This window comes from Alligator mississippiensis, chromosome 1, assembly GCF_030867095.1.
Source record: "Alligator mississippiensis isolate rAllMis1 chromosome 1, rAllMis1, whole genome shotgun sequence".
Lineage (NCBI taxonomy): Eukaryota > Metazoa > Chordata > Crocodylia > Alligatoridae > Alligator > Alligator mississippiensis.
Window position 1 is genome coordinate 244,162,362 of NC_081824.1, and position 22,372 is coordinate 244,184,733.

Consider the following 22,372-nt stretch of genomic DNA (forward strand, 5'->3'; position numbering starts at 1 on the left):
CAGTTCTTATGTTTGGTAAAGGGTACAAGAGAAATTCTGAAGGGTGTGGGCTTGCTGCAAGGAGGGAACTACACTTCTCTGCTTCAGCTGCAATGGACAGTATGAGCAAGAGTAACAGAGCCATGCTCTGCTAATGCTCTGGCAGCCAGACACCCTACAGCTGATATGGTACAGGTCTTGAGACCTACCATGGGGGGGGGTTATACTTTTCACTCATACCTATCCAACAGAAAAAGCAGCTTGTGAATGAGCGAATAAAAACAGATTTTTTTTATCTGGCATAACTGAAACGTAGAAAAGTCAGGATGTGGCTCCATTCCCATGTAGGGGCTGTGTTGAGTGCTTTACAATCATCTGAACGGGAGTGTCCACCAGAGGGCAGTAGAGAGATAAGGCAACATGTAGCATGGGGGTACTGCAGGGAGGTTTTCTCCTGTATCCCTCATTCTTGGATCTCTGACCCTGTGCTCTCTCTTCCCCCTCCTCACTTTGAAAGAAGGGTTGGACTTCAACACAGCAAACTTGGCAGGCAAGGACTCCAAACACCCCTGTGACAAATGCACACGCGGTACAATCTGGAAGAGATAATGAGTCAGGATTAAAAACAAAGCAATTTCCAGCTAAAAGCGCTAATTATCTCAATCCTGATTACAGCCTTGCTCTCCTGTTATTCTAGCCTTGAGCTCCTTTCAAGGTGTTAGATAGATGGCCTTCAATCTCACCTTCTGGCTGTTACTCTGCTTTCTTTAGCTTTTCTTTCCGTGGCACAAGCATTCTGTGGATGTAAGGCAACCCAAACAGTAAGGTGAGGAACAGCACATGGCCTATGAAATAAACTGAGCTGTAAACCTGTAGAGAAGAAAATCATATTAAAACCTTCTGCTTGCTGTACCTTCAAGTTAGAATGCAGTGGGGGGAGGGGGAGAAAAAGGGAGTCATTTCAAAACTCTTGTGTACCTTCAGCCACTTGTCCCAAGTGAAAAGGCAAAATGACACTAGGGAGTAACCCATGAACATCCAGTGGTTAGTCTGCTGCAGCACGTAGAAGACAGGCTTCAGGACAGTGATGGAGGCCAAAGTGCTCAGTGCAGGGCTGTTGCGCACCAGACTGACAACCTGAAAAAACAGAAATTGGCCACTGGAATCCCCCACCTATAACGAGACCTCCTGGGGCAACCTATGCAAGGCTGTTTGCATTCTATGATTATTGAATTAGACTCTACTGAAGTTCTCAAATACATCTGAAGGGAGTGAAATGCTCTATCCAGCTCAGCAGAATTTTATTGTTAAGTCTGCTGGAACTAAATTTCATCATTTAAACTATGGCTTTTATACTAAGTTTTAGCAGAAGCATCAAGCTTGTGTGCTTGTCTTGCCAGCTTTCCAGTTACTAAGAGCTTCAACTGCCATTTCCTCAAGCACTAGCATTCCTCTGCCAGTTTGTATGGTAGTGACAGATAACTGATACAGAAACTCAAGAGTTTACTAAGTGCTTACATGCACCAGCCTATATGCCAAAAGCTCATAGGACAGATCAGTTTTGCAGTTGATTCTTGTAAACCCTCCCCTGTGGCAGTTTCTACATGCTGCTGCAGACTTAGGAGTAACGAGAGCCCACAGGAATTTGGCTATGGTAGGCTCTCCCCTTCTAATACACCAGACAGAACTCACCTGTTTTTCAACAATGACTATAAGGAGCTCCATTTGGAAGCACACCAGGTAGCCAGAATGCAATCCATGCCAAATAGCCAGGAAAAACAAAGCTAGTGCCTGTGACAGTAGCTTGTTGCCAAGGAACTTCAGCCGCTTGAAGATGTAGCTGGATCAGAGATGCAACAACTCAGTGCAATTCTAACTGGTTAGTTACCCTCCCCTTTCCAGGCTGGAGACATACAGCATAGGAGACTGAATGCCTCTTAGTAACCTATGGCCAGTGGAATAGGACAAATGCTGCCAATCTACAATACCCCCAACATGATGGAATCCTGACTGTTGGGGAGAGTTTGGTTTGCTGGCAATGCCTGCTTAGTAGCAGCATGACCAAGCTTTTGTCCAGCTAAAAGCTGTCTCAAACCACCAAGCAATTTCAATGGGACTACTTAATGCACACAAGACTGAAAGCTGTTCACTCCATTTTAACATCCCTGTCCCAGCCAGGGAGCCCATCAAGCCCCACATCCCATTTGCAACTCTGGCTGGGTCTGGGTTGAGATGACACTATATGAAACGATCTATCTCCCCTGCTCACCGGGCCACCCAGGCATTGGTGTTGATGTTGAAGGATGCGATCGTCCCTGTAAACAAGGGCGTTGTTTCATATAACCAGACCTTCATATTGGCACAGGCATCCCACTTTGGCTTTCCATTCTCGTCCTGCCCATTGTATCCAAGACCAATGAGGATGCAAACACCTTCCTGTGACAAACCACATGATAAGGGAAAAGCAGCACCCCTTCCTAGAGAGGCCAAGGTTAAGCAATTGCCAGATTGCATATGAGACCAAGCATACGAGACCAGATTGCATACGAGACCAAGCAATTGCTCCTCCAGTGGCACAACCAAACAGCTACCAGCAACTTCCCTGCTTGCTAGTAACAGCAGAACTGAGTAGCCACTGGCTAGCATCCATTCTTTGTCCAGATACTACATGACTCCCTCCCCTCAGCATCATGGCCGCCCTAGTGGAAGAGGGCAGAGCTAAGCAGCTGCAGGGGCTCAAACTTCAATGCATCTGTGTTGCATCTTAACAGGGTAGATTTTTACAGAGTACATCTGCCTTCCACACTCACCGTGACAAGCCAGCAGGTGACATATTTATAGAGTACCACTTTGCCCCAGACCAACATGTAAAAGCAACGGAACCAGAAAGACTGCTCCTGCAGAGAATTAGAAAGAACCCATGAGAAGAAAAAAAAGAGTTGAGAGTTGAGTGAGAAATGGCATTATTAGACTTGAGTGGATAGGATCTCTTTTATACTAGCTGCTCTAAAAGTTAAGGGAGACAGCTAATATAGCTGCTGCAATCTAATGCAGGGGCACTCAACCTCCAGCCCGTGGCACAGTGTCATTCGGCCTGCAGAGCTCCCCACAGGTCTGGAAATTTGGCGGTGGGGGAGTAGTGCCACTGCTCCTGTTTCTAAAATCTCTGGAACTATGGGGAGCCCTGAGCCCAATGTGCTGGATTTGATGCCTGATCCCAGCTTGCAGGGCTGGGTGGAGGCAGCACCAGGACCCAGGGCCCAATCCTGGTGTGGTGGACCAGCAGAGGGTAGCACCGGGCCACCAGGATTCAATTGCAATATGTTGGGGCCAAAAAAGGGCAGGCCTCTGGGACCCAATCCTGGCACACAGGGGATGGTGCTGAGCTCCCAGTCCTCAATCCCAGTGTGTGGGAGGCAGGATGGATGGTGCTGGGCCCTTGGGAACCACTGCCTGAGCACAGGGAGCAGGAGCAGCTGGCCCAGGATCTGAGACCCATTCCCAGTGCACATGTGGGTGGTGCCAAGACCCAGGGCCCAATCTGCAAGACCAGCCCCACACTACTCATCTGGCCTGTGGAGCCAAAAGGTTGAGCACCACGGACCTAATGTAATCCGACTGCTGTAAAGCCACAAACCCCCATATGCACTAACATAATAGCTATTCTGGAAAGACTTTGGGCTAAATTCTAGAAATAAAAATCTTAAGTACACATTTGCTCATGGTAATGTAAAATCGCCCTTTTTTCTAAGGATCTCAAATATTTAGATCAGTCTCCAGCAAAAATGAGTAGATCTGCACAGCCAGCTGATTTTGCTGGGTAAGGTTGAAGTAATATGACAGAGGCAGGTTCCTGAATGAATGCTGGCACTGGGGACATTTTGGTTTATGAAGGGTCCATGATATCTTTGTGACTTCCATACTTCCAACAAAACCTAAGAAATGATATGCAAAGAACTTTGTTATAGTAATGATTAAAGACTGGTACCATTAAAGGATCAAGAAATGCAAATGCTACGGTTCCGACAGCAACACTAATAGGGTTGTTCTACAATTATCATTCTATTCCTAGAATTCTGGTTCAATTTGTAATCGGATATACTGCTGCTTTTAATTAGATGCAGTCCACAATACCTGCAGTAAGAACTGCATTAATACTATATGTTTAAGAATGCCTAGTTTTACATTCGGGACCAATTACAGGTAATCTCAAAAAAATGTTTTCATTCAGTTTAATCTTCCTGTTTTGTGTAGCAAGTGCCCTCTAAAGGAGCAGATTAGCGTCTACAGCTCTAATTACCAAGGTTAGCCACTTACCAGGAATTTATCAGAGAGAAAGTATTCGTCAGAAACATATGGGCTCAACAGGGTGTAGATTACCAGAAAGATGAGGCCCAAGGTCAGGCGCTTGAGAGCAGGCACAAAGCTGGGAGGGAGGAAAAAAAAGTGGAGGGTCAATGGGTACAAGTACACTGGAGAAAGACACCAGACCCCAAAACAGAAACATTTAAAAGCAGAAGTGAAGACAAGTGCTGGGATGGGCAGGTGAAAGAAATGGTGTCCAGTGCAGCTGCTGCATCCATTGGTAAATTGGTATCCCACCAGCTATGGGATGAGCTTTGCAGAATAAGTGATGTCCCAGGAAAATGCTAGCAGGTAACATGATGAGTTCCTGGTCTGCTCTTTAAAGACTGCCTCCCCCTCTAAATTACCATTAAGCCCAGTGCTCCCACATGGCGCTGGATAGCAACATGTGCTAGGAAATGTGTTGCATGCCTTGTTAAAGAGTGTTCTAGCATTTCAGGAGAGAGGGTGCCAGGGTGGTTCTTGTTACCTGTTGGGTCTCTGGCTTGGAACATCAGTCATCTCACCCCTTGCCAGTTTCTGATAGTCTGTCATGGAGAACTGGGGCCCCACCATGAAGGCACCATAGAAATAGGAGAAGCCCGAGACCTCCAATAAGGTAGGAACTCCCCGGACGGCAAATCGCTGCTGCTCTGGGGTCAGGACCTCCTATATCAAAATGAGAGGAGTTAATGTGACCTTGAAGGGACCCCAGAACAGCTCTAGGCCAGGGGCAGGCAATCATTTTGGCTCGAGGGCCATTTAAGGAGGTTTGGTGAGCTGCTGAGGGCCGCAAGCATAGCCCTGCCCCTTAGCCACCAACTTGGGACCAGAAGTCCGGTCCCTAACCCCTGACCTTTGCCACCAGAAGTCCCTTCCCTTGCCCCCTGGAAATACTCCTTTTGGGAGGGTGGTTGCCACCTTAGAACTAGAAAAAAAAACCAAACCATACATTAAAAGTCAAACACCTACTACAATGGATTTTAATTTTATTACAAAAAATATTTTTGTCATGATTTGTGTTTGTGTATTATGTATAGAGGTGATTGCATAACAACTCAAAATTAATTCTTAGCTTTTTATATAGTGTGGAGGGGGTGCTTATGGTGGGGTGGGGGGGGTGTTTATGATAGGGTATGGGGGTGTTTGTGAAGGGGTATGGATGTGTGCCTCTGGAACACACTGACCTCTCCTGCAATCAATGCAGGCAGCACAAGGGCGGGGTGAAGCGTGAGCATCTGTGTGTGTGTGTGTAGTTTGTGGGGTGTGAGGCAGGATGGGAGGGGTGTAGGGACCCCCCCCACACACTCTCTGACATGGCGCAGCAGCAGGCGGGGATGCTGGTGCCTGGCTCTGGCCAGCGCTGCATGTTGCAAAGGAGTGCAGTCCCTGTCAGGCCACTTAATTCCCCAGCACTCATGGGGCATAGGAGGGAAGCCCTAGGCGCTGGAGCTGGCTGCTTTTCCTGCCCAAGCCGGCTCCAGTGCCTGGGGCTTCCCTCCTGTGTTTCCCTGGCACTCCCCACACTCGCAGGGCAAACTGCCCAGTGGGGGCTGCGCTCCTCACAGTGCAGGCTGGAGCCATGCACCAGCACCAAGCAGAGTGCCCCCGCGCTGCCTGCCAGAGTTGCCATGGCAGGGAGTGTTCCCATACGCCTTCTCCCCCACACCCTGCTCCCCTGAGCTCCACGCTGCAGCCAGTCCCACACACTGCGCTCTGGCCCAGCTGCTGCCCCACCCCCTACCTGCTGCCCGGAGGGAACGGAGTGCCAGGGAAGCCAGCAGCAGCAGCCCCACCCCGTGCTAGCAGGGCCGGGCCCCTTCTGCCCATGAAGGTGGGAGTGCGGCATAATAGGGTATGTTGGGGGTGGGTATAGGTGCCTTGCTCCCACTCTTGTGGGTGGAAGGGCTGGGTGCGGCACAACTTGTTGGGGGGGGGGGGGGGTGCGCGCGGTGCGTGCCGCAGACTGGATGAAAAGTACATGGCAGGCCAGATCTGGCCCACAGGCCATAATTTGTCCGTTCCTGATCTAGGCTCAGCATTCACAATCTGTCACCTTTACCACTGGAAATTTTAACTTTTACATTTAGGGGACTATCTAGTTTACTGGTTTCAGATCCAAGCCCTTGCCCTCCCCACCCCCATAACAACATGGTCCTCACTTGAGACCTCTCATGGGGATTCACATTCTCAGGTAATACCTGAACAAAGGGCATGCCACATCCACCCCCTTCAGTGTACTAAGTGCAGTAGAGCTTGCAGCCTACTTTCTGAGCCCCATGCAGTGGCATGCACACACCCAAGCTTCTATAAGTCCTAAGGGCTAGGATGCGAATGTTTCCTTGCACAATTTCACTGCACAATTCACGTGCAATTAACTTTACCTTCGGAAATATAATTGTACTTTGTTCTCTTTTAATCACTAATGATTGCGTGGATGCTGATGGCAGGGCAATGCCTAGAATGGGATCTGTGGAGGCGATACGCTAGGGTAGGATTAGGATATTGCAATAAAGAGTCTAATCTCTCTTCCTTCATTGATAGGCAGTCTTTCCCACACTGAGCTCTGGGATGACTGCTACTTTGCTGTTAGGGTTCTGCTAACACCACCCTAGATAAGAAGCAAAGGGAGAGGATTTGCAGGGAAAGGTACTCCTATGACTAAGGAAGGAAAAATCAGAGAGATTGCATACGAGACCAAACCAATGCTAAGCGGTCTGCAAGCCTGAGCAGTAATTTCCAAAAGGGAAGGGCTCTGTTATGCTGGGAACCAGGACTCCTGAGGAATGGATTTTATAGGGTTTGCAAGGAAGAGAGTAAGATACTAGTTCAGCTTCCAAAGTTAAGGAGCTTTTCCCATCTGTAATTCCTAGTGTTCACAGGCAAAACCTGCAAAACAATTCCCTTCAGACACTTGCAGATGCCTCCCTCACAGTTATGGCTTTGCTGAGCTACGGATTTAGCATATACCATCTCTTGTCAGAGGCTCACTTAACTGGCCTCCAGCTCACAGGAAAGGAAAGGAAGGAAAGATGGTGCTTCACTCACCACAACTTGTCCTCCATCATAATAATCGATGGCTAAACCTAAATAAAGGAAGAGAGAAAAATTATGTCAAGACACCTGTTGGACATGTGGAGTTGAACATCATGGATTCTGGCACCCTCACTTCAGGCCAGGGCTTGAATTCAGTTTGTGGGGATGGCAGAAAAGTCATGCATCACTCACCAATCAGTTTGAGAGTCAAGACACAGTGTGGCATGGTCCACTTGATGTCGTAATGCTCTGTGGCTGTGAAGTAATAGCCAGCCATAAGGTATGTCTGAAAGAGACCAAGGTATGGATTACTCAGGCTCTGCCTCCTCCTGCAGAGTTTGCTCTGTCACTCCCAATCACTCCTCTCACTCCCAATTACTGCTGGGAAGTGAAGAACTGAGCAACAGCAGGCTTCCTCCCTTAGATGGATGCAGAAAAGAAAGATTTACCATCTGAAAGCAAAATGTGGTGCAGACGGCAGTGACTGTGCGACCCATAAGTCTCAGTATGAGGAACTGGATCAGGACACATAACAGGGAGTGAAAGAACTGTGCCCCTATACAGAGAAATGAACCAGAAATTAAATCATAGCAGGTCCTTTCCCATTGAAGGAAATTCTGGTCTCCATAGTCTCTTTCTCCCCCCTTTTGCCCCTGGTCTCTCTTACCAAAGTTGAAGTAGGCAATTGAGAGCCCTGTGAGTGTGTTGTACAGGTGAATGAGGTAGACCTCCTTCTGGAAGAGGAAACAGCGCTGGAACAAGGCAAATGGGTACCCTGAAAAGGGAAACAAAAACAAAAAACAAAAAAGCCAACATGACTCAGTGCAAACAAGCAGAAAGATCTGTTATGTAGTTCTAACTCTAAGCCATAATGTTTTGAGGTCAGTAACTACATATACATATCCTTGGCTGTTCTTTCCACCTCTTGAAGCATTACTCTGTATGTTATAATATACACAGAAAACTGTATTCAGAGAATATTATTAAGTCAAAGTGTAGACCACAGGTGTCAAACTGATCTTGAATTCTTAGCTGGATCTGGACAGTGTGGCTCCTTGCAAGCAGGATCTGGCCCAGGGCACAGGACAGGAGCAGTCACCATGATGGCAGTGGTTTGACAACCCTGATGCAGACCCACCAATTAGGAAGGCCAGAATATTGTTGCATGTGCAGCCTTAAATCAGTCCCCTTGTACACATATATTATGAAACAGTCTTTAATTGTGCAACAATATACTATTTCCCTATAGGACCCCTGTCTGTCTCAGTGCACAAGATGCTGCTCAAGGGCATCAGGGCTGTCATTCAGGAAGCTGTTGGTCTATACGACCCATGCTTCTTGTTGCAGAAGTTAGTGAAGAAGTTAGATGACTGAAGGAAGAGAAAGGACAACCATATACTTAAGGCAATCGAGTGCTGCAATAGAAGAAATGGCTAGAGTTCCTGCATAATGCTGGACAAGTTAAAGAATCCAAATTTGTCACATGTCCATGAATTGTGTGTTCCTCCTTCCCTAAGTGCCCTGAGGTGCAGAAATGTAGATCGCACATCAATGCAGCTAGCATCTTGCATTTTTCCTAACATAACTATTTGGTTAAGTAACTTTATCATCTTTCAACAGGAAGACAGAGAGAGACTTGGACTCTTCCAGTCAACCAGATTTCTGCAATTTTATAGCTCTAGCAGGTTGTCATACTTTTAGGGAGATAGAATACACACGTTACTAGAGTTTCACAGATATTTGATGGTAGCAGAAAAATCTGTGGTAAGCCAGGCACTTTGGGTTCCATTCCAGGCTCTGGATCCTTCTCCTCAAATCTGGCTCTGTCCCCCTTGGCTCCTTGTGTCAACCCTGTTCCTTCTCCTTGACTATTCAGTTCCAGGCTGTGCTCCCCAGGTTTCCTATTCTAGTATACTTGTTCAGCTAATCACTTCACACCCCACCCTCCAGACCTTAAATCTCATCCAATCTCTCTCCCTTCCCAAACAAACTCTTAGTTTCCTATTCTGGGTGTCTCATCCAATCTGAGTCTCCCACCCCCACCTTTTCCCAGTCTCCTTACTAGCTAACCCCAGTCCCCTCAACTCCCTGCCCAGTTTAACTCACTCTCAACTCCCTCCTGTCTTCCTTCAAGTAGTCCCAGTCCCAGTTTTCTGACCTTTCTACACTCTCAATCCTAGTCTCATCATTCTTAACCCTGTGGGCTCTCTGTCCCCTTCCAATTCAAACCAATCCCACTACTCCTTGAAATCAGATGTTTTCTCCCTCATCCACTTCACTTCCTTGATCACCAGACATCTTGTCCCAATCTACTACCTTCCTTCCCCTTTGGTTCAGATTTTATTCCATCTGCAAGTGATACAGAAGCTTCCTCCTCCTTTACATTGCCTAGGTGCCAGCAGGAGAAAGAGAAGAGTCAAGAGCCCAAGGATGACAGGACCCCTTTGCTTCTAGTTCCCATTTCCAACCTTGCTGAAGCCCAGAGCAACTGCTACAGGGAAAGAATTTGTATGGAACTGTTTGGATAAAGATGACCCTGTCTCGGGCAGGGGGGTAGATTAGATGACCTCGAGATCCCATCCAGCCCTACTTTTCTACAGTTCTACTGAATCTGTGAGAGCCTTTCTGAGCTCTTGTAGCAAACATGGGGGAAAAAAAGCCCTTCATCTTGGATTCAAGTAGTAGGTGGGGAGGTGGGCAACTGCTGTGGCTCTGACCTGTGCTCAGATCTGCTACCATTCCCTGCCCCCCCCCCCACCTATTCCTTGCTGCCTGTGCTGCCTTGCTTTCCCCCCCGCCACCTTTTCCTCCCCTAGGCCCAGCACTTGCTCTCAGTCACAGCTCTAGCTCCAGATCTGCTCCAGTCTGAGGCATAGAGCACATAGTAGCTCCGGCCCCCACCTGGCCAGGCAGCAGCAATTGTGGTGGTCGCAGCACAGCTACTTGGTCAGGCAGGGGCTAGAACCACTGCTTGCTGGAGCCATGACTGAGGGTAAGTGGCAGTAGAGAGAGGCAAGTAGAAGAGTGGGCAGGTACTTCAGGGTGCAGGCACAAGGGAAGACTGGTTCTGGGGGGCACAGACACAATGGGAGGCAGGTGACAGGAGAGATGCATGGTAGTGGAGACAGGGAGCAAAGGGCAAGGGGTTAGGCCATTTGACTCCTCCCCCCCCCCCCCATGCCTGCCCCACATGCCAATGCTTTCCCTGCTGCAGCAGTGGGGGATGAATTTAAGACTAACCTCCAATAATAAGATTCTATACATAAAATAATATAATAAATTTGTAATTTTTTCATGGGGGGAGGGGGGTCATCTCAAGTCTCCTTAAGTAATCTTCTGCAGCACAGGATGAAGACAAAAGCACAATGATTCCTTTTCATCTTAATGGGTTTTATTATCCCTCTTCCCCAGAGTCTAGTCTAGTCCCTGTTAAGTTATGCTATTTTACAAGACATTGTCAGTGTGCCCATGAATTATGTGTATGAATACAAATGTTAAAATCAGATCTCTATTGGTTAGGATGTTTCTGAGGAAATTCTTAACCAAATGACTCCTCATCTATGCCAAGAAGCGTAAACGTAGGCATGAGATGACATACCATTATTATCAAAGCTACTCACATTATTTACATGGGTTTCAGACCATTCTGAAAAATAAAAAGAGTTCATGATGTGATAGACCATAGATTGGGACTACCTTATTCAAGTGAACCCCCAAATTGCACCACCAACTCTGCAGGGACTCCTGTCTCAATAGTATTATGTGATGTACTACCACAATTAAAGGTAAAGTTACAGCAGATTTCTAGTTTAATAGTGTGAAATAGGTCTAAAATAAGTGTCTTTTGGGTTAACAGATTATCTTCATGTCTTTATTATGGTTTTCCCCACTGCTTTATTTCTCTAATACAGTTTTTGAGAAAAAGTATTGTTGGCTATGATTATAAGAAAGGGCCATGAAACTGAATTTTCTTAACAGCTAACATTTATCTTTGGATCTCTTTTTCCAAGGAACTTGATTAAATATGTTTTAAGCCCAAAAAAGATCACTGTGATTATCTTACCTAATTCCTGCATAAAAGACCATTGGACTTCCCTGCATTAATTCATGGCTGAATTACAGGACAGCTATTAGAAAAACATCCAACCTTTATTTAGCAAGTTGTCAATGATGAAGACTTCACCAGCACAGGGGTGTCAAAAACATGGCCCGTAGACTCATTTAATCTGGCCAGGGGAGTCCTAGATGAGCTGGAAATTCAGGGGCAGGGCCTACTGCCAAATTCCCAGCTATGGATCCCAGGTGGGGACATATATCAGCAGTGACAGGTGTGAGCAATGGCTGTGGTAACCTCTGTACCACCACCACAGCCCTGCTGCTGCCACTGGGTCTGGATCCAGCCCGTAAGGAGCCCTGCAGTTCTGATCCAGCCTTGGGGCTTAATGAGTCTGACATCCCTGTACCAGTGCGTTTTTTAAGGGGAACCAGTTAGTACGGCCTCTTCGTTTGTGTGGATTCTGTAATAATTACAGACAAGTTATTTGTTTTCTCCATTTATTTCTCTAGGAAAACCATAAATTACTATTTTAGCTTGCAATATCCTAGCACAACACTGGTCAATGCTGGCTTTATACCAGTTCATAGAATTGCTGTCCCTTATAAGTGCATTTGCTGATGATCAGAAATTTTTTTGATCGTGCCAACATTGAAGAGAGTCACAGCTATTTGCTTCACTTTAATCACATAGGTTTTCACTGTTCAAGATAAGGACATGTAGCATGTGACATGATTATATTATTCTACTGCTTCTGCAACTTTTTGGAGTCTTCCTCTGTAAACATGGTAAAGGAAAATAGTAGCGTTACTTGGAAAATGGAATTTCCATTTCACGGGAAATTCTAATTTAGATCAAAAATCCAAATTCTGAGATTAACTGTAAAATGAAAATGCCTGTGTGTGTGTGTGTGTGTGTGTGTGTGTGTGTGTGTGTGTGTGTGTTGGGGGGGAAAGGAAATCACACAATTCAATTCAGAATTGATTAAAAAAAAGAGAACTTCTGGAACATTTGCACTAAAATGATATTTTCAAAATTATTCAACGAAAAAGTAAAAAGAGAGAGACATACACACACATTCCTATGAAACATTTGGCTTTCAAACAGAAAATGAATCCATTACTTTTTCAGCCACCTCAAGAAAACAACATTCATTTAGAGTACGCACAATAAGAGAATATGAAAAAGCAGTTCTTAAACAGAAGAAATTTTGCTGTTAAGGTAGAGGTTCATACAGAGCACCTGTAGAATGAAGGCAGAAAGTAACTAACGTATATGGCACGTTCCCAAAAGGCTGCAAGTGCAAGAGTTGAACTTGCAGGATGTGGTGCCATTCAGGTTCAATGGTCACAATGTCACCTTGAACCACCCAACAACTCTTGTCAGTCTGCCTGCAAACACCGTGTGCAGCATTCTGCAATTCAGACACACACACAAGTGGCTTTCTCTAACATGCATTTGGCTTGAGCCCTGTTGCAGATCCATCTTTTAATTGCTGCTTTTCTGAAACTGGCAGTGGGAGCTGTACATAGCTGAGCGTTCATGTGGGCAACATCTTTTGGGAGAGGATCAGTCATAATCCGAGTCCAAATTCTGCAAAAAAGTCACATGATATGTAACCTTTGAAAGGAAAGGCTCAGGAACCCTTGCTCAAACCTCAGATTTGGACCGCTAATGTTGCTTTAGAGCCCTACATGACAGTAATTTTATAAACTGTTCTAAAATTCAGATGGTGACTCACCCAGAGAAAATGGTGGTTAATAAGTTGTTTTCAACCTTAACTCTGGTAATGCTACTGTCCCATTATACTAGTGGTGCCAAAACATTTTGTCCCAAGGGCCAGATGAGCAGTGCCAGGTCAGTCCATGGGTCTGATCCAGCTGTGCAGGGCCAAAGGGACCAGAGCCCAATCTAGCTAGGCAGGGCTTGGAAATGTGGTGGTGGAGCAGTGGCAGTGCTAATTGCTGCAGCTCCTCCTCTGCCAAATTTCTGGACCCATAGGTTGCCTCACAGGCTCCCCAAGTCAGATCTGGCCCATGGGCACAGGGTTGAGCACCCCTGTTCTAGAAAGAAGTTCCAATATCAGGGTTATGCACATGCTTAGACTACCGCAGTGAATATGAGCTGTGATAATGGCCATTTCATCTAGAACAGTGGAGCATGAACTAAATCGAAGTTTCCTAACCAGTGTGCTGTGGCACAAAAGTGTGCCGTCAGAAACGAACAGGTGTGCCATGGAATTTTGCCATGGCAATGAGCTACAATAGGTATGAGGATGGGGAATGCCTTAACAAGTGTGCCTTGGGCTGGAAAAGGTTGGGAAACACAGAACTAGACCTGCAGAGATGGGGAAAATAACACTGCCTGGAATTTTAGCTATCAAATTCGGAAGCACTAGGTTAGATCCAAGATGTCTAGTGATTAGAAAACAGCAGAACAAACTCTCTCTTCCTTCTACCAGTAATGGGTCTTTTTATAGAATTCCACTTTGCCGTTTGCATGTTTTGACTAATGACCAATATGTACTAAATACATTCAAGATTCAATACTGAAAACACAAAGAATTGCAGATAATTAAGTTCAATTAATGAGTTCATTAACATACAACAAACCTGCTGAAAAGCATTCACACCTGCTACTTCACAATGGAGATCAGCTGCAAATGAAATACCAGTAGATGCCTCTCCCACATTTTCAGACTACTGGAAGTTTCTCCCCCTTTCTTAAATCAGTTTTGATGCACTGCCTTATATTTCTTTTGATAACAGCATTCTAGACTGAGTAAACCATTAACTTATGATAATTAATCCCTCATACAAAGTGATTATTCAAGTAGCAGTAGAGTCACCTCTGAAGCTTTATGCTAAAGTCTAAGAAATGAGGGAGTTCAAGACTAGTTTAACATAAATGAAACGCACTGTGGGATTACCATTTACAGTTATGCACTTAGTTTAAATACAAAAAAATTAAAAGAATGTAAGGTGCTGACTAACAGAAGGATGGAAGTGACAACATCTGAATCCTTGAGAGAGAGAAAAAGGGCTTATGGTTCAGAGTGATTCCACTCCAGGATGCACAGAAAGAGAAATAGTAGAAGAAAAATGGCCCATACACACATCTGGTTTGTGGCTCTAAATAAGCCTATTGAACAGGAGATTTAGCAGCACAGAATAAACTTTTGGCAGAAGAATGTTTTGGGTTTGTGTGGCTAAAAGAACTTTGGAATTCAATATTAAAGTACAAGATCAGCCTTTCTGCAAGGGATGTATAGTAGGATGGTGACACTGAAGCAGATGGTGCCAAGACATATAAACTGTCCATAATAACAAAGTTCAACTGAGTCAGCAAGAGTTAAAGACAGAAGGAATGGATTTGTCCAACCAAAAAATCTGTCTGCTGGTGAAGAGTGCTGCCTACATGCAAACATTATTCATTAGACACATGAGCACAGGAGGAGCACAAGATCAGAAACTAACCTAAAATTGGTGTGCTGGCAACTAGCCCTAGGCTGTGCCACACCAAGCGTCTCTGGTGACATCCAGATGTACTGTGATGCTGTTGGTGCCATCGCTGTGCTGATCTCGAGATGTCCTGACTAGTCAGAGCCAGAAAGAGAAACTTAGATGACATATTCTTCTTCATTAGCTCCAACTAAGTCCTGAACACTACCTGCCATTGGAGTCGGGAGTTCCTTCTGTCACTTCCTCCCTCATGTCTCATATTTCTTCTTCACATTTGTTTTATCATCTTTTGCCTCCTGTGTAAAAAGCCTAGCTTAACCAGCCAAAACTACTTCTTTTACAATCTCATTATGAGCCAGTGACAAGAAAGGCAAGTAAAAACAATACTTTAAGCAGCCTGATGATTCTACAGGGTTGCTCTGTGTCTCTGGGTGGCTGACTGCATTCTATGCCAGTCTGTCTTCCCTTCATCAGCAAGGCAGTAGAGGACAGATAACCCCATCACTGATATAATCTAAAAGACTGTAAAAAAACAAAATAAAAAACAGTCTTTCCTTACTGAAATCCATAGTACTACAGCAGCAGTTCTCAACCCATGGCCTAATCAGCATACCACTGTGGCCCACGTGACATCCTTTAAAACACAGGAAGTAAGTTGTGTGGGTGTGGCCCATATAACACAAGCTGCAATTGTGGCCCACTATGGCGAACAGGTTGAGAACTACTGGTCACATATTGTATCGGCACTGATAAAAGGAAAATAAATATTATCGGGTATCGGTTCTTTTTGGCTGGTGTAGCTGATAATGCCAACGATAAATACTGCATGCATGTGTGCAACTTCAGCATGAACACAGCCAGGAATGCAGCCTAGAAGCTTGGAGAGCAGCTTCTTGCAGGTAAGTCTATGGGAGGGAAGGGGCATGGGGGACAGAAGGGGCACTGGGGATGTAGATTAAGGCCCCCACAGTGAGGGAGGGAGTGGGGTTGGGCCACCCCAAAATTCCCTGTAGCCACCCCTCACAGAACTGCTGGTACCGCCCACCCCACGCAACTGAGCTTGTCTGGTGTCCACCCATTCCAAGTCCAGCCTCCCCACCAAGAGGAGGCTGGTATGGCCCCTGGGCTGGAGCCCACAACAGGAAGCCTCCCCAAAGTGCCCTGGACAAGCCGCCTGCAGCTCTGTCCCACTCCCAGCACCAGGGTTCCATTTACTGACCTGGCTGGGCAGCATCTGCCCCAACCCCAGCCCCACTCCCTCCCTCACTACGGTGGCCTTGATCTGCCTCCCCTTCCCCTCCACAGACTTACCTGCAGGGCACTGCTCTCTAAGATACTGGGCTACATTCCTGTAAATTGGCTATCGGATTAGTATCGGCCAATATAGCTGGTTAATAATCAGCTATCTGTATCAGTCAAGAAAATCTTCATCAATGCACCCCTATTGAGAACCACTGTACCAGAGAGAAAGCTAATAAAAGATATTGTAAAAATGAAGGTTGTAATATCTTTAGGGTTGTTGGTTGTAGCCATGTTGGTCTAAGGACATAGGTAGACAAGGTTCCTTGGGTAAATGTGCTATCTTTTATTAGACCAACGAAATAGTTGGAAAAATTGTTCTTTGCAAGCTTTTGGGCACAAACATCCTTTTTCAGGCACAGGGAGAGTCTGCTGGTGTTTGTATGGTCTTCTGGGTAGAATAGAAGCCAACATGCAAAATGCAGGTCTGTGAAAATGCAAATGTGTAGCAGTGAGGTTCAAAAGGAATGGGAGACAATAGGAATGAGAAGGTAGTGGGGGGGGAGGGGAGGGAGGAAAGAGGGAGAAGGTGATGGAATGTAGCTGGTAAAATGCAGACAGGTTACCTGGGGTTATCAGATGGCAGACAGGTTATAATGTGCCATAAAGCCAATGTCTATACAGGCAGTCTTTGACTTACAATGTTTTGCACTAACAATGTTTATAAATTGACACCCTATTTCAAATTTCTGACATTAGTTTCGACTTTACAACGCTTGATCCAAAGCGATGCCATACCAGTGAACAAGTTTTCTGTGTCGCCCATCTCCCTGGAGAACATCTGCCCAAACTTCCTTGGACACTTTCTTTAAGAAAGCAGACAAGACTACTGAGAAGACTCCAACCAAGAGCCCTTCAAAAAGTCTAGCAAAGTCACCTCAAAGAAGTCCTTCCAAATCAATATGATTGCTATTTACAATATAAATACAGTAATGTAGCTATATTACTCATCTATATAATTCACTGAGTACAAAATTCTAGATTATTTTTGGTGAAAATAAGGTATTGGGCCTTGGTTCAGGAACCAATCCCCCATTTATAACATTGTTTCCTATGGGAAAAATCAGTTCTGAGCTGCAACATTTTGACTTAATTGCTTCCTAAAAACCACATCTTAAGTCATAAGTCTGAGGACTGCCTGTATTTAGTCTATGATTTTTTTGTATCCAGTAGATTTATGAAGTGAAGTTCACAGGCTTGTCTACAAAAACTCTTTTGTGAATTCCCTTTGAGGATTACAAAACACCTTTCATAGACGAGCCTATGAACTTCACTTCATGCATCTACTGGATACAAAAAATCATGAATTAAATATAGATATTGGATTTATGACACATAATAACCTGCCTGCCATCTTATAACCCCAGGTAACCTGTCTGCATTTTACCAGCTACATTCCATCACTGTCTCCCCCTACCCCCGCAACTACCTTCTCATACCTATTTTCTTCCATTCCCTTTGAACCTCACTGCCACACATTTGCATTTCCACAGACCTGCATTTTCCATGTTGGCTTCTATTCTACCCAGAAGGTCATAATATCTTACTTTTCTAATTCTGTTTTTCCTTCTTTCTTCTATATCTTTAATAAAAGGTTTAAAAGATATTTAATGATAATAAGTTCTTGCCACGGAGCTAAGCAGGCCTCCTGAGGTCAAAACATGTGCTCAAAATCTTTAGCCTTGTTTAACTCCACCGTATTCCAGTAACAAGGTCACGTTAGGACCTTTGACTTTCTGGTATCATTCATTCCACTGAAATATCTCAAGAGGAAATAACTCAGGCTGGAGCCAGCTGTACAGGGCCTTCTGCAGTCCTGCACCACCTAGAATGGTGGTGGCAGAGAATCTTCTCTTCTCCCAGAGACACAAGGACAGCAGCATGGAGCCCCTATATTAACCCCCAGGTGCTGGCAGGATTTTTTTTTTCGCCACCTCAGTAGAGAAGCAGTGGGAGCAGCAAGTGTGGGAATGCTGGTATTTAGCCTGGCAGCTAGAAAGCAACAGCATGGGGTTGGGGGGGAGGGGAGGGAGTGAGAAGGTATTGCACTCTTCCCCTCCTGTCCCACATGAAGTATCTTTTCCTAAGGATGCACTGGGTCTTGTTATTAACACCATGCTGGGGTGCCAGAATAGGTCACACCTCTCAGAAATAATTTCAAGTTAGCTGCAGTCAGATAGTTTTAAAAATGAAAGCAAAGACTCTGTCAGTAGCCTGTGGTTTGGTCATGTACCTCCAGAACACAAGGCTTCCTTCACCTGACCCTACTGTATGTCCTTTGATGTGGGCAGGAGTTCTTGTCAGGAAAGAAGTTGGCTCCTTCAAAGGAGAAGTCCTCTCCCTGAGGTCTGGTCTTCCCCTGACATTGTGAGATGTACACCACAGGATGTGATAAAAGATCTAGCTGCACTGCATGCTGCTTTTCAGGGACTGCTCATAGCTATCTGCTGTCATTCAGTAAGACAAATTTGACATCTAGCCTGGTATCTTAGGTAAGGAGAGGAAAGAACCCAGTATCTCTTCTAGTAACATTTCTTCCCCTGAAACAGCTTTCAGTTACCAAATCCTTCATTCACATGTCACTCCATCCACTGAAATGATCATGAATGTAACAGCTGACATCATTTACCCTGAATTAACAATTTAGTCATCTTAGCGCAATTGAAAGAGTCATTACCTGTCCAAGTCTACAAACAGACTAAAACACTAAACGGAGGCTAGATCCCCTAAAGGTCTTAGGTATGCGAGTTCAAAACTTCAATTTCGAAAACTGCTCAGCTCTTGCCTAACCCTGGAAGCATCCAAACTCCAAAGTAAAATCTATGATTCTCTATGCCATTTAACAGAGAATAGGTTTTGTGCCATCTCTAAAGTACAGTTTGGAGCCAGCTGTGTGTAACAGTATCCTAGGCTGGATCTGGACCGTGAAGCCAGATCCAGGCCAGGGTAGTGGATGCAGCCTAGGGCCCAGCACTAGGGTGGCAGCAGGCCAGTGGCGGTAGGGCAAATGGCTGTTATGGGCCAAGTGGCTGCCTGCCACGGAGGTGGCAACAGGCCAAGGTGGCTGTAAAGCAAGCAGGGATGTGCCAGCACATCCTTCTCTCACCCTCCTGCTGGCAAGGACAAATCTCTACTAGGATCCAGGGACTCCAAATTCTGCAGCAGACCATGCTCCTTAGCCACACCCCTGTCTTACCTAGACCAGTGGGCCAGATAAAGCAGCATTGTGGGCTAGATCCCACCCATGGTCTTTTTGATTTCCAAGTTAAACTAATGCAACTTTGTTAAGCCAAACTAACTGGCGGTAGCAATGGCACCCCTCTATGTATACTCAGGTGGGAGAACACTGAGAACAAACACAAAATAGATGGATGTGACTACTAAGAAAGTTACAAGCTTACAAAATCAAAGTTTATTTCAGGACACTTACCACAGATATTCAGAGGCAGTTGATGAAGAGGAACTAAGAGGAGTTAATGTTAATGGACAAAAAATATATTCTTTAGTCCCCTATCAACACTTGGGAGCCTCAGTCACTGTACAGCTTGTAATATGCTACATTTTGACAGGCATATAAATGAATTGCAGAGGTGCACTAGTTAACTAGCTAAGATTAATATCTTCTCTGTGATGCAATTCTGCTGCAGGGCAGAAGCTCACCTGTTAACCAGTCAGTGCTTAGGTTTCCTTCAGTCTACCTGGCAAACACTGTTGTAACAAGTTGTTTTCAAACAGCCCTTTTAAGGTAGATGTACCTTGGCAGGGAGATCCCTACACAGCCCGTTGTAGGTGTGCATCTCTGAGGAGATGCACGATACAGGCTCACAAATATGTGAATTCAGCCTGTACGTGCGTTCATAGAGAAACTGAAGCAAATATGACACAACAGGTTTGTGTGCAATGCCGAGACCTCAAATCTTGCAAAAGACTGTGGGAACTTCAAAATCCCTCGATGCACAAGGTTAATTTCCTGAACAAAAGGGACCGTAAGAGCTTGCAAGACACAGGGACAGAGCAAAAGCCAGGAACACTAAATCCACCATAGCCCTGCTCAGCCTTGCATCTAGAAACGTAGGCACCTAGTGCTTCCATTCAAACTAACTCAGCGCAACTCTTCCTCCCTTGGGGGAGATGGGACCTACAGCTTCACCTTTCCCAGTTCAGGCACAGGTCCTTGACTCCCACTGCAGCCATCCATCCTTCTCTCCTCCTTGCTCCTGCATTACTGTCACACACCCCTAACTCATTTCCACTGGGGAGACAGATGGGAGTCTGGGGGGCTACTGGTGAGCTGAGAACACTGGTGGGCCAAAACTAATTAATGGACTGGACCCGATTTAGCCAGCAGAAGCTGCCTCCTCACTTCCAGCTCCTGGCTACCGCTCTTCTCTGAGCATCCCCCAAGCCCACCGGGTCCCTGAGGTGCCCAGGGCAGCTGGGCAGGGGGACAGAGCTGCTCCTGCCCTCAGCCAGCCCCTGCTAGAAGTGGCTCCCAGCCTTGGTACCGGCTCCTCCCCCTGCACCCAGGCTCAGGGCACAGCGTGGGCACGTGCCCCCGCCCACAGCACCCATCTGACCCACCCTGCTGCAGGTGCGCAAGTGGCCAGCTGCGACCCCGCTGCCTGCCCCGGCCCGAGGGCTGCCTGCCCCAGCGCCACGTGCGGGCGGGGCTCAAGCCCCCTGCCCCCACTCTGCACCCTGACCTCTGCCCTCTGCCCCCAGCCCCGCCCTTACCCATCAGGATGGACACGATGAGGCGCAGCGCCTGCTCGGAGGAGCCCAGTGCCTCTGCCACCGCGGCCAGGCCCAGGCTGGACCCCTTGACCGCCATCTTCTACCCGGGCCGCCCGGGCCGCCGCTGCTACCAGAACCCGGCAGCGGCGGCGGCGGCAGCTGCAGCCCCCGCGGCCCCCGCACGAGGACACGCCCTCCTCGGCGGCCATTGGCTGTGCCGCCCCTGCCCCGCCCCCTCCACCGCTTTCCATTGGCTCGAATGTGGCAGTCGGGCGGGGCCGAACACTTACTAAGGCAAAGGTTAGCCCACATCGGGGGGAGGGACGGCTCTCTCCGCCTCGGCCAAGGATTGGACGAGCGGCTTCGGGGGGCCGCGCTCTGATTGGGTAGGGTGGCGCAGAGGTTTGGGCGAGGGGCGGAGTCCGTCTCCTCATTGGTTGCGACGGGACAGGAGAGAGCCGGGCAGGGGAGGGGGAGCGGCAGGGAGCGAGGTCGGGGTTACTATCGGGCACGAGCGGGGTGATGCCGGCACGAGACCAACCGCCGGATCGGCCACTTCCGAACGCCGTTGGAGTGGGCGGGGCCGGCCTCATGAATATTCATCACATGCTAATGAGCCCGCTCTCACTCGGGAGTCCTCGGGCGCGTTTTCCTTCTTGGTGAGGAAGCAGCGCTGGCTGGCGCGGGCAGAGCCCTGTGGGGCTCCCCCGACGTCTCCCGCTTTGCATATGCAGATCGCCTCTTTTGAGGCCCCGCCCCTGGACACGTCGGTGTATTTCTCCGGCACCTGCTGCATGTTACATGTAGTGGTGAATAAAGCCGGCCCACGCGCCCGTGTGAAGTAGCTAGCGCCCCATAAAAATGGCTCTCCTGCCACAAAAAGAGTTAACCAGCTATGAAGTTAGTGCTTGCAAAGGTGTAAACGATTCCCTAGCTGGTTTCTATCCAACTTTATTTTGAAGGGGTAGCAGGTCTGATATGTCATCAGCTGTACCAAAGTGGTCTTATGCCCGCAGCATGGGGTCCACTACGTGAGGCAAGCAGGGCATGCAGCTTTCTCATGCATAGCAGCCAGACAGCAGATCCTCCTGTTTTAATGCACTTGTTTCACACCCAGGCTAAAAACCCTTGTGTCCTCACACACAACTACACAGAAGTCTCATGTGCCCTTTGGCTATCAGTGCTCCTTATTTTTTGTTGTACCTCCTCCAGCGGGTCAAAGGGACGCGACGGTTGGTGGGAGAGGACGGATGCAATATCCTCCTCTAAAAACCCTACCAATATCGGGCAGGGTTCCTCCGCATGGGGTTTGTGTCAAGGTCAGTGCGTGCAGCGCCACAGTGAAGATGGATGAGGAAGGAATGGGGCAGCAACCTTCAAGTTCAAGCTGAGGGGCAGCTCAAGTTAAGGGGAGTGTTTCACTTGTAAGGGAAAGCAGACAGGAGCTTGTGTGATGGCGCATCCG

At 46.9% G+C, this 22,372-nt stretch overlaps 1 protein-coding gene across 2 annotated transcripts; it reads right to left on the bottom strand.

Annotated features, from left to right (window-relative positions):
• Positions 1–255: 255 nt before the first annotated feature.
• LPCAT3 (lysophosphatidylcholine acyltransferase 3) lies at positions 256–21,071 on the bottom strand. Of its 2 annotated transcripts, none has more exons than XM_006273400.4 (13): positions 20,908–21,071; positions 8,027–8,134; positions 7,809–7,915; positions 7,552–7,645; positions 7,372–7,409; positions 4,814–4,992; positions 4,297–4,405; positions 2,790–2,876; positions 2,249–2,415; positions 1,672–1,819; positions 958–1,116; positions 723–849; positions 256–575 (listed from the first exon to the last, which is right to left on the bottom strand). In XM_006273400.4, exons 1-12 carry the CDS (start codon positions 21,002–21,004, stop codon positions 733–735), a joined length of 1,410 nt encoding a protein of 469 aa, XP_006273462.1. In that variant the 5' UTR covers positions 21,005–21,071; the 3' UTR covers positions 256–575; positions 723–732. The 2 variants fall into 2 exon arrangements, with proteins under 2 accessions (XP_006273462.1, XP_059576418.1); XM_059720435.1 differs by lacking the exon at positions 20,908–21,071 and adding an exon at positions 14,890–15,070.
• Between the last annotated feature and the right edge of the window lie 1,301 nt (positions 21,072–22,372).